Source organism: Herpailurus yagouaroundi, unplaced genomic scaffold, assembly GCF_014898765.1.
Source record: "Herpailurus yagouaroundi ecotype Mexico unplaced genomic scaffold, PumYag 160, whole genome shotgun sequence".
Classification (NCBI taxonomy): domain Eukaryota; kingdom Metazoa; phylum Chordata; class Mammalia; order Carnivora; family Felidae; genus Herpailurus; species Herpailurus yagouaroundi.
Genome location: NW_024412401.1, coordinates 4398965 through 4411048, shown reverse-complemented (window position 1 = coordinate 4411048; position 12084 = coordinate 4398965). Strand labels below are relative to the sequence as shown.

Here is a 12084-nt window from a genome sequence, read left to right as displayed (position 1 = left end):
AAAAAAAAATTAAAAAAAAAAAAAGATACCTTTTTAATACAGTAGGAATTAAACTTATTGAAATCATAGGTTAACTTAAAATCATCAAAACTGATGGCAATAGAATGTGACTAAATGCCCCAATATAGACAATCACTGTTTATGATATTAAGAAGCCAGGAATATAAAATGGAAATCTAAAAAAACAAATTTGGAAATTCAAGTTATGAAGGCAACTGATGAGGATAATTTAAAAGAAGGAAGGATTTTCCTGTTTGGAAATATTAAAATATGAATGTATCCATCTTTTTAAAAAACCACTAAAAGTTTGATAGTTGTATTAGTTTCTTGTGGCTGCTGTAACAAATTACCCCAAAGTGTGGCTTAAGAAATGCGAATGTATTCATTCTCTCACCATTCTGGAGCCTCAGAAGGGAGAATCTGTCTCTCGGCCTTTTGTAGCTTCTAGGTGCATCTGTAGTCCTTGGTGCCTGGCCCTTTCCTTCACCTTCAAAACTGCACAGAGCCTTCTCCTCTCTGTAGTTGGAGCCCCTTCTGCCTCCCTGTCTCACAAGGACACTTGTGATTGCATTTGGGCCCACCCAGATTATCCAGGATAATCTCCCCATCTCAAGATTCTTAATCACATCTGCAAATCCCTTTTGCCATATAAGGTAACTGTCACAGGTTCCAGGGATTAGGGCATGGGTGTCTTTGGGGTCATTGTTCGGTCTATCACTCCGGTCCAAAAAACATATTTTAGAATCCTCACCTCCATCCTAGGAATTATACAAGTTTGTCCTTTCATGATCAATTTTGCTTAGCCTATGTCATTATTTTCATTGGGAAATTTTAGCTTGGTCAGGCTAACTGACCATCACCGTCTTTCAGCAGAAGGTCTCTCTGAGAGCACCTCTGAGGTCTCTCAGCCCGAGCCAGAGACACTAGGCAATGTTAACGAAGGACACTGGTTGAAAGATAGATACACACTTGACCACTCTTCCCAGTACTAGTCATATGGATGGGCATGTTGTGTCTTGTTTTGTTTTGTCTAATCAATGGATAAGGAATCTAGACTTCAGGCCAAAACACACTTCCCAAAATTATTCCTAACTGGGTGGGATAATTTTTGAAATTTTTCTCCTCTTTAAAAAGTGCTAATTGGGGCGCCTGGGTGGCTCAGTCGGTTAAGCGGCCGACTTCAGCTCAGGTCACCATCTCGCGGTCCGTGAGTTCGAGCCCCGTGTCGGGCTCTGTGCTGACAGCTCAGAGCCTGGAGCCTGTTTCAGATTCTGTGTCTCGCTCTCTCTCTGCCCCTCCCCCGTTCATGCCCTGTCTCTCTCTGTCTCAAAAATAAATAAACGTTAGAAAAAAAAATTTTTTTTTTTTTTAAAAGTGCTAATTATTTTTTGAGCAGGCCTGGCATGGTGGAAATAATGTGGGCTTTGGAGTTACAGCTCTGGGCCTACTACTTACCAGGTGACTTTCCACCTTTTATCTTTGAAGACTTGTTTATAAAAAGTGCACAGTAAAATGAGATCAATTTACCATTGTTCAGTACGGTCTACAGAATGAATTCAGATGTAATTGCTAAGTGAAGCAACATGAAAATAGTAATGATCATTAAGCACCCGATAAGAGCATGTATTATAAATGTGAAATAAATAGTGTTGCTAAGTCTAATAAAGTCAAACATCGGTAAATTCAAGTTAACATTCTGCTACTTGAAAGGTTATTTACCTATGCCGTTATCGTCGAATTGGCCATTCTGGTGATTTCTTACGCCTCTGTATTTGTGTCATGTCATTCCCAGATGCTTCTATGAAAAATTCTGGCAAAGCTTCAGTAAGTTCGTGTGACTTAGGGATCAGAACAATAAGAATCCCTTTGCTAGTGATGGATGATATAGGGATTTTTCTAGATCACAGAAGGTTAGTAAGAAACTCCACGTACTAAGGTGTAAAGAAAAATTCCTTTCCTTTACAAAAATATTTGAAGTCATTCTCCTGAGAAATGTCTACTTTATATATCATTCTTAAGGAGGTAAAGAAGCTGATAGAGCAACTGTCCTTTGCCAACAGAACACAGATCTCAAGTCTGCAGCGATTGGCCACTAGCGTGCTCAGAAGCAGTCTAGAGTTTCTCAGATCTCCATAGGATATGTCATTAAATCTTCTCCTCCTGCTGGGTCTGACTTCTGGGAAAAAAGCATATGGTATAAAAATTACTATATTTGGTTGTGAATACTAATGATTGCTCGGGAGGCTCATCCTTCAGTTTCTCTGGCCTTTAGCATCTAGTTGGTTATAAATGTGACATGATTTGATTTGATTTAAAAATCCTTTTGAATTGGTGGTTCAGAATTTACACTATGAAACGGATCTGTAAAATCAGATACGCACATATATGGAGAGGCATACACATTTATTTATGGTGTTATCCCATTAACAGATTGTAAAATTAAGGCAAGAAAACCAAGGACTATCTAAGGCTAAGTTTAACATAGGTGCTTGATCTTCTTAAATCAGTAAAGTCTGGAAATAGATTCAGCACAAAGACACATATGTCTACACGCACCCAGACGTATAAGTGATAGAGGGCAACACTGTTTTCCTCTAGTGTAGGAACTGGAAACTCAGCGACGTCACAGGAGCTAAAAAGCTGTGTATCAATTTCTGTACAGACACGGTCTTAATCATTGTATGGAACACCAGAAGAGAGTGTTTTGAAACGCACAGAAATTATTCTATGATCTACATAAAAACAATCCATAGCGTTTTCTGTGTTACAATAAATTCGCCAGTTCAATTTCATGCATGTTACGTTCCACAGGGCATATTCTGTCATACTCAAATCCCAACATGGCTAATAAAAATAATTCCAGGGAAAGAATTAAGAGAAATTTGGTTAAAGGTATGATATTACTTCACATAAACAGCTTTCTAAAGATTTATATAAAGCTAATTCTGCTGGCTCAGTACTGTAAGAAATAGAATCGTGCTACATGGTATGACAGTAATAGTGTTACCTCAGAAGGCATAAATCACTTGGCTAATTTGGCTAATCACATAAGTAGTTAGTATACACATTTTATTTACCAAGGCCGATAAAAAAGAACTCCCAGAAGTTGGCTATATTCGAATCAAATGTCACTGTCAAGATAAGACAATATCGATTCCATAATACATACTGTTATTTTCTAATGTATCCATAATGAAAAAGTCCATCATGAGAAATAATATAAAATATGGATTTTGTATCAAAACTCTGTCAAAAAGTACAGTTCACATCAGACATTAATAGCACCGGGGAGTTAAAAGATTAATCCAAAGACAAATACATATTACAGATATTTCTTTGTTCTTCACTTACCATGATGCAAACTGCAAGGATTTAACCTTTAAGGGTTAAAGAGTTTAATCAATGTCAATGTCTGATCTTCTGAAGGCGATAAAGAACAGTCTGTCTAGCGATACCCAACAGAACATCACTTTGTCAAGCCACAAAGCGCCCAAAAGCTTGTCAAGTAAGTTACCAGAAACCTCTTTGTGGTTAGAACTCAGCTCCTTCCTGCTTGACCTATTATTTGATATTTGACCACTTGGTTGCAAGACACTTGCTCTTTCTAGCTGAAATGTCACTGGGGCATCTTGTCAGCTCCCCGACATCTCGGCCTGACATACAATTTTACTTTTGTGTGCTACAAGGCAGAAAATGCAGGGCAATGGCCTTGTTTTAAATTCTGTCAGCATCAAAGATGGGCGTCACTCTTGGGTCCTACCAACAACCCAAACAAAAAAGGAGTCTATTTTGAAGGTCAGAACAGCCATTACCTGGAAGTTTTTCAGCTCACACTATTTAGCATTACCTGCTATCCTGGTGCGGGAACTGTCCTTATGAAGTGCCTAACCGTGCCACAGAAATCCTGCCAGCACAATTGCTCTACTTTCTCATCAAATGCAGACTTGATAAAAGGCTGGGTTTTCAATGCCTGCAGGGACCAGATTCAGCAGTTAACTTAACTTGTTCAAATGGGCAAGTGGTATCATGTAGCTTTACAAGGAGCAACCTGACCTTCTCACATTGACCAGGAGTGACATTATTGTGCAGGAGGGGAAGCAGTCACATCATTTCTGTTTTGCACAACCTGCTTAAAGTTTGCAACTAAATGCTTGTCTTCAGTCGAGCTGACAAGAGAGAAGAGGGGGCTCAGTGAACCATGGCAGGACTGCCATGAAATGACAGGAATCATTGGCATACATTTCAAATAGCTCTTTCAATCCTATTAAAGTATTGCAGTCCTGCTCTAAAATAGACAAGTATGAAACAACTTTGATAGATAGAGACTAAAATGGCTTATTGATTTTTTTTAAGTCTGAAGGAAATTACCCAAAATGTGTCATTCTTTAACATTTAAAAATATGTTACATAAAAATGAGCAACTGTGATAATAAATAAAACTTAGAGGGGGAAAAGTTGGTTATTTCATTATTCAAGGAGGTATAGGCACCTGCACGCATCGAGATATCACACGATTTTTAAAAATGCACTGCTACTTGTGCTGAAACAAAAGTCAACCGATAAGAAAATCCCCCTTCAAAACGATTTTAATTGTACTGTGAACTCTTCCTGCATTTTTGTTTTTATTTCATAAAGTCATTATCCAATCTGAGTTGGTCTTTTGACATTAGCAGACATAGTCACTGGAGAGGAGAGGGATGACGTCAGAGGATTTATAAATGTCTCCTTTAAGAAAGTGTAAGTTGTATCCAGTTCCGCTTTCAATGGCAAAAACTCCCCCACACCAACTGTGTCAGCAGGAAGAGCAGCTCTTGAAGGAATGGAGAGATTTGAGTGGTCTCGTGATCCTGTCTATGATATAAAGAAGAAAAAATAAATAAACATAGAATTGAAAACTCTGTGTTAAATGTTTTATCTTTTTATTTGAGAGAGAGAGAGAGAGAACACGTGCGTGTGCATGTGGGGGAGGGGCAGAGCCAGAGAGAGAGAATTTTAAGAAGGCTACACGCTCAGCACAGAGCCCCACGTGGGTCTCGATCCCAGAACTGTGAGACCATGACCTGAGCCGAAATCAAGAGTCAGCTGCTCAACTGACTGAGCCACCCAGACGCCCCTAGAATGAAAACTCTTAAACAGAATCTAAAACCACAAACAGGAAAGTGGGCTAATAATCATGGTAATATGAAATGGGATAGAATTGCCATTTAATTTTGCCATAATCTGTATGATACTACAGAAATATTATTTTCCAAATGTGATTGAATCCCTTATGTGTTCCATGGCACAAACTTTGCAGGACATGGAGAGTTTGCCTAAGCAGTAAAACACTGTATAGAAATTTTATAAAGTAACTGAATCAAAGAGTCAATACAACCAGTCATTTTTACCTCTGCTTCCACTGATAATTTACAGAAACCAATGCTAAGAGTGTTTATTTCATTGTGCTACATAATATGTGCTATATAATATGGAAGATCTGACTGCTTAGCAAAGGAACTGCGAGGGGTGCCTGGTTGGCTCAGTCGGTTAAGTGTTTGCCTCTTGATGTGGGCACAGGTCATGATCTCATGGTCGTGGAATCTAGCACCAAGCCACGGTCCCACTGACAGCGCAGAACCTACGTTAGATTCTCTCTCACTCTCTCTCTCTCTGCCCTTCCTCTGCTCACACTCGTGCGCTCTCTCTCTCTCTCTCTCTCTCTCTCTCTTCTTGAGAGAGAGAGAGAGAGAGAAAGAAAGAAAATGAACGGTGGGTATTATGTTTTTTAAATCTATCAGCCAGACTCATTTCATTGACAAATACAGCAGAAAGTAGCACACGGAGATAGAAAATGGTAGTTAGATGAACCTTTTGCCTTTTCCTTTGATAATAATGCCACCACTCTGTTTTAATAAAAACTGTTCCAAGTATTTGGAGGTCATATATCAAAACATGGGATTACAACATGAAAACTATTGGCCACATGTTTTAAAACATCGCTGGTATCCAGAAACTACTGGAAGCCAAATTTGAGAAATCCACACATCTGAAATACTTGAAAACAGGATTAATACTTTGATGAAGCCATACATTTAAGCCTTACGTAACACTGAGAATCAGTAGTTAACATGAATGAAGTTTTCTCAGTAAAGCAGCCAGGTATTATTTTATGACATTTATTGATAGTAAGTAATGAGTGACCAATTGTACGTCAGAATTTTCCAGATTCCCAGGAAATAAATGTTGCTGAGACCATAAGTCTAGTCATACGTGTCTCCATTGAAAACCACACTTTACATTGCAGAGTTTTGTTGTTGTTTTTTTTAATTTTTTTTTCAACGTTTATTTATTTTGGGGACAGAGAGAGACAGAGCATGAACGGGGAAGGGGCAGAGAGAGAGGGAGACACAGAATCGGAAACAGGCTCCAGGCTCTGAGCCATCAGCCCAGAGCCCGACGCGGGGCTCGAACTCACGGACCGCGAAATCGTGACCTGGCTGAAGTCGGATGCTTAACCGACTGCGCCACCCAGGCGCCCCAGCAGAGTTTTTTTAAAAACATTGTTTTGGTAGATTCTCTTACAGTTTTGACAATAAAGCAGCATTAGACAAACTATACGAATCTGCTTTATTATGTCACATTCTCCAAAAACATTTCTACCTGTGAAAACAAGAAGGAAGTCCTCGCTGGCTTTAGGAAAGTAATAGACATGCAACTGTTGTATATGTTACCATTTTTGTGGATTTTTTAAAACTACAACTGGAGAAAAATCAATGGCTGCATCTAACACCTAGTTCAGCAATTTTCTTTGATCTCTTTTCTTTTGATTTCTTGATACTCCACTGCAAGCCTACAGCTGACGGAAATCATCCCTTTTTATGCTGGAAGTTAAAAAAAACACCTAAAATGACCACTTGGATGACTTTATGAAGGAGAGGGCTTAGCTCATCCCGATGGAAGGAAAAGATATCCCGAGATCAGGTGCTGACCCCGATCAGCGGCACTGATGAAGTTTCAACCGCAAAACCGTACTACAGGGCCTGAGCATCTCAGGTCAGAAGCTGAACAGAGGCATCTCATTACATCAGGAGCTGGAGCTATAGATTCCTGCACTCCTCCCGCCAAGAGAAACACCTTTTCTGATTTTGTTTGTTTGTTTGTTTGTTTGTTTGTTTGTTTTGCTGTGTGTCTAAATGGGCAGCATCGTTACCGGATTGATTTTGCGGGTGCAAAGACTAGAGTGCCAGCCGCTAGCTTCTCATTCTGCCAGACCTGAGTGAGGGTAAAGGGAATGCGGGGAAAAGCAGGAGATGGCGAGGCCTGATTTCCTCCTTAATACGATTTAGTTACAGCCATAGTATTCTTTATTATGATGAAAGGAAACTGTCAGGCGAGGCTTCAAAAGTTTGTTGTTACATCTTTCTATTTCAAGTTCTGGTCCGAGAAAACTATACATGACAAGAGAGGAGCGTGAAAATCAGACGGAGGAAGGACAGGTCGTCTCAGAAGGTACTTCCTTCTGACGCCTCAGATTAGAAGAGGCCGACTGTGCCAAACTGACCAGTCGTCACTCCTGTTTGGCAATGTTAAAGGGATGTATGATCTACTCAATTCTATATTCTGTTCTTCAAGTTTCCTTTCCTGTGCTTGTGACTCCAACAATCAAACGCGTTACATACACATTAGGAAGACCATCCTTTAGGGAAGGTCTCACTGCTCATTTCTCCTTAATATTCTCTGGGTCTTGGCACTCTACAAAGGGGTTCGCCTTCTGCCTTTTCTCATCTTAACTTTTTAATATGTCTTTTCTCTATCATGTTGATCGAAAGCATCTTTTCATCTCACATAACATTTTTTTTTAACTAAATAAGCTTGAAATGGAATGTTGGGTCTAGCATTTCAAATTGGAGTCTTACTTCTTGCATGTTGTCTTCTGACCTTATGTCTTAACCATGGAAAAAAATCTCTTAGAAAAAGAGATTTTTTTAAAAGATTTACACCCCCCAAAAAGGTATGCCCTCCACCGAGTAAACAGATTTACTTTTGTGTAAAGTAAAAACACTTTTTTTGTTAGTAGGGTCATTTGCTATACTCTATTCACTGCTAGAAAAATTTGTTTTTTCATGAAATGGGATAAAATCTGATTTTAAGTCACTTAATAGCTTGTAAACAAGCCAACAAATCTCTGGTGAAATCTTGATTTGAGAATGTGATGTTAAAAAAAAAAAACAAGTAAATATGAACTATTTTTCTGGTTTCAAACAGTATCCAGAAATACACCATAACACTTTTAATATAACACCCAGAGTACAAGACAGTTAAATAACTTTTTTATCAGAGACCATTAAAAGTTAATATTCACCACCTGATCTTACATTTTAAATCTGTGAAGTCCATGGTCATTTGAATGACTTTTTAAACTGCTGAGGTATTCTGGTATTCTCTCATGTAAATCTAAATTTAAGCAATTTTTCAAAACGAAATTAGTTACCTGAAATAAAAGCTAGGTGTCATGTGAATCTTTAATGGAAGCACTTTTATTTACTCAATAAGCTGTAAATGATTCTATTTGAACTGTTATAGTCCATCAGCTAAATATATATTCCCAATACAAAATGTGTTCACTACATTTCTGCATTTAAAAATTTTTATGAAATACAGTAATTGGACATGTCCAATAGCTATTTTTCAAGGCTTTAATATCTTAGTTTTCCAAGAGTGTTTTCCCAACAACAAAAAAAGGTAAATAAAGCATTAGTCTAATAGTAAGATAATCACTCAATAAATTGTCCATAAATCAAAGCCCTTTTGCAGACCAAGGCTTCTGAAACAATGATACCATGCTATTTGTCTCCTGTGTAGCATTTATGATTGAATTAAGTCTTCCAGAATCTGGTATGGTGACAAGGGAGCGGTGATGTGATTTAGTAAGCAGGATAGTACTTCCTGGAGATTCTGCCAGGCACATAGCAAAAAATACTGGACTGGAGACGCAAAGACTACAGTTTTTCCTCCTGCTTCTGTTACAATCTAGCTGGGCCATTTCAAGCATGGGAGTGAGTCCATCTACACATCCCATGCCTACAAAAAAAGGAGCTACATACTTTACAGCTCTGCAGTTCTACAGGTCCACAGAATGCCATGTGTGATGGCATACGACATTAGTGGTAACACCCAACTTTTGCAGATGAGACCCAGAAATCAGCTTCCCAAAATAGTACCTAAGATTTTGAGGGAATGTAGATAGGAGGAATACATTTTGCACAGAGTTCTAAAAAAAAAAAAAAAAGTCAAGTAGATAACAAGACGAGCCACAGTTTAGATAATGTGGCTTCATTCAGTTAAATCCTGTGGTACATTTTTTATTACTTTGACCTCCATGATGATGTTTTAAGCTCTGTAAATTATTGACTTGTTTTTTTTTTTTTTTTAATTTTTTTTTCAACGTTCATTTATTTTTGGGACAGAGAGAGACAGAGCATGAACGGGGGAGGGGCAGAGAGAGAGGGAGACACAGAATCGGAAACAGGCTCCAGGCTCTGAGCCATCAGCCCAGAGCCTGACGCGGGGGTCGAACTCACGGACCGCGAGATCATGACCTGGCTGAAGTCGGACGCTTAACCGACAGTGCCACCCAGGCGCCCCTTGACTTGTTTTAAGTAGAGCGCACAGCTACACAAAAACTGATGAAGGGATCAAAGTACCCACAAGAGGGCCTTACAATGAGGCTCTCTCGCCATCTCTACTTTGTCTGCTAATGTGTTCTTACCACTAGAGTCTCAGTATTCAGTATCACAGAGTATCACAGAGTATCACAAATTCTACCTATTTTCCAGTTCTGCCATATTGACATCATAGGACACGGCAGTCTGCCAAAAGTTGGCAAGTTACCTATATAGTTTTCTCTTGTGGAATGCCCAACCGTATACCTGTGCAAACATTTATATGCACCTGATAAACATGTGTACATATATATACACACTTGCTACATGCATACATTATATATACACACACATATACATATATGTGTGTGTATAAACATATATATACACCTGCAATGACATCATTAAATATTTACTCCTTGTAGTTACCAATTCTAACTTTGAGTTACCAATGCCAAACCTGCAGGAATATCTTATGCATTCTTCTCCCCATAAGTCATTAAATTTTAGTGCGGACCAGTTTGGCTCTTTAGCTAACTGACGTCAACACATGCGGGGGGTACGTGAGTCAGTGGAGAGTCTAGATAGAAAACAACCTAAGAGGCCTGGATACCTAGAGATTCAGAAGGAAGTGCAACCATAGAGATAGAAGCAAATATAAAAGAGAGACAAAAGATATTAACAACATACGTGATTCACATTACAAAAGTTCTGTCCTCAGGTAGACATTCAGCATTGGTTTAAGAGCCAGAGCTCTAAAGTTGATCTATCTGGTTCAAAATCAGCCTTGCCTACCCAGTTGATATGGCAGGTTAATTGAACTAGCAGCCTTGATTCTCTGTGCCTCCCTGTAAGCACATCCTTGGCCATGTGACTTTGCAGCTCTTTGCTTCTCTGTCCGGCCCCATCTACCATTTCCTCGCTTGTACTCTGCAGTCGAATCACATGGAACTTTGTGAGTCCCTCAACATGATGTCCCCATACTTCACACCCGCTTCCTATCCGTCCACTATCTGAATATCCTTCTGTCCTTTGTGGGGCAAATGTTTCCCCCACCTTTCCGACTCTGCTCTAGGTTTCCCTCTGTTAGGCCTTTCCAGATCCTTGCCCCACCCTTCATTAACTGCCATTAGCTGTAACACCCACCACACTTTTGTATTCCTTCATGAGTATTTATTTTTCTATTTTTACCTATTTGTATTCACTTCTATCTCCCCTATAACGCACCTGGTGTGATGGAATCAGGACTTTGTATTCCTAGCACTTAGCAGAGTATCTGGGACTAAATAAGATTTCTGGTGAACAAACCACTCATGTTCTTACTTCATGGTGTTGGTCTCCTATCTGCTATTTGGTTTTTCATGTATGTACGGATTATGTCCCAATTAAAAGCAGCACAGTATAGTCAGAAGGATATGGGCTTTGAAGTTGGAGAGACCTTGGGTTCCAAACTTGATCCTGCCATGTATTAGCCACGTGACTTTTGACAAGTCACTGAACCTGTGCGAGTAGGAAGAATAATCCCTCCTAGGGTTGTTACAAGGATTAAATGAAATAATGTACACAAAAGTGCATAGTGTTTAGTAGCTTCCCTTCTTTACCTCTCTTTTTACTGTTCTCAGATGATAATAAATTCCAAATTTAACATTATAGCTAACATGTATCAAACACATATGTCAGGCACGGTGCTAGGTTTAGCTTCATAGGCATTATCTCGCTTCTCACAACAACTCACTGAGAAAGTACCACTGCTACCCTCATGTTACAGTTGAAGAACTGGGGCTCAGAGAGTAGAATAAATCACTCCATGTTGCACAGCTCGGAACGTAGTAGAAAGAGATGTGACTCTTTTTTTTTTTTTTTTTTAATTTTTTTCAACGTTTTTTATTTATTTTTGGGACAGAGAGAGACAGAGCATGAACGGGGGAGGGGCAGAGAGAGAAGGAGACACAGAATCGGAAACAGGCTCCAGGCTCCGAGCCATCAGCCCAGAGCCTGATGCGGGGCTCGAACTCACGGACCGCGAGATCGTGACCTGGCTGAAGTCGGACGCTTCACCGACTGCGCCACCCAGGCGCCCCAAGAGATGTGACTCTTGATCTATGATTCTTCTCCCCTAATGCTTGACCACTACCTTATCGCGCTGCCCAAAGAAGACAGCCTCAGGTTTAGTTTATACCCAGAGCTCTTTCATAAACATAGTAATGGCCCAACAAATCTGTGAATCTGTGAAACTGGGAAATACGAGTACATAGACTGTACTACAGGCTAAAAATAAATGTTTATATTTTTGATAACATATTTTATTATGGTCACACATTTGAATATCCATGGTACTGGAATAAATAAATAGATTTTATAGCATTTACATAAAATTAAAATTCGAGCCTTTCACCAAAGGAGCTTATATGTTATTATATTCAGAGATAAAATTCAGCACTGA

General features: G+C 39.3%; 1 protein-coding gene across 8 annotated transcripts in view; it reads right to left on the bottom strand.

The window, feature by feature from the left end:
* Positions 1-2384: 2384 nt before the first annotated feature.
* CCDC171 (coiled-coil domain containing 171) overlaps positions 2385-12084 on the bottom strand; it is a 309506-nt gene continuing 299806 nt past the window's right edge. For all 8 annotated transcript variants that reach the window (XM_040481303.1, XM_040481300.1, XM_040481302.1 and 5 more), the window contains one exon: positions 2385-4851. In XM_040481303.1, coding sequence (XP_040337237.1) covers positions 4639-4851 — 213 coding nt within the window. In that variant the 3' untranslated portion in view covers positions 2385-4638. The remainder of the gene's footprint in view (positions 4852-12084) is intronic.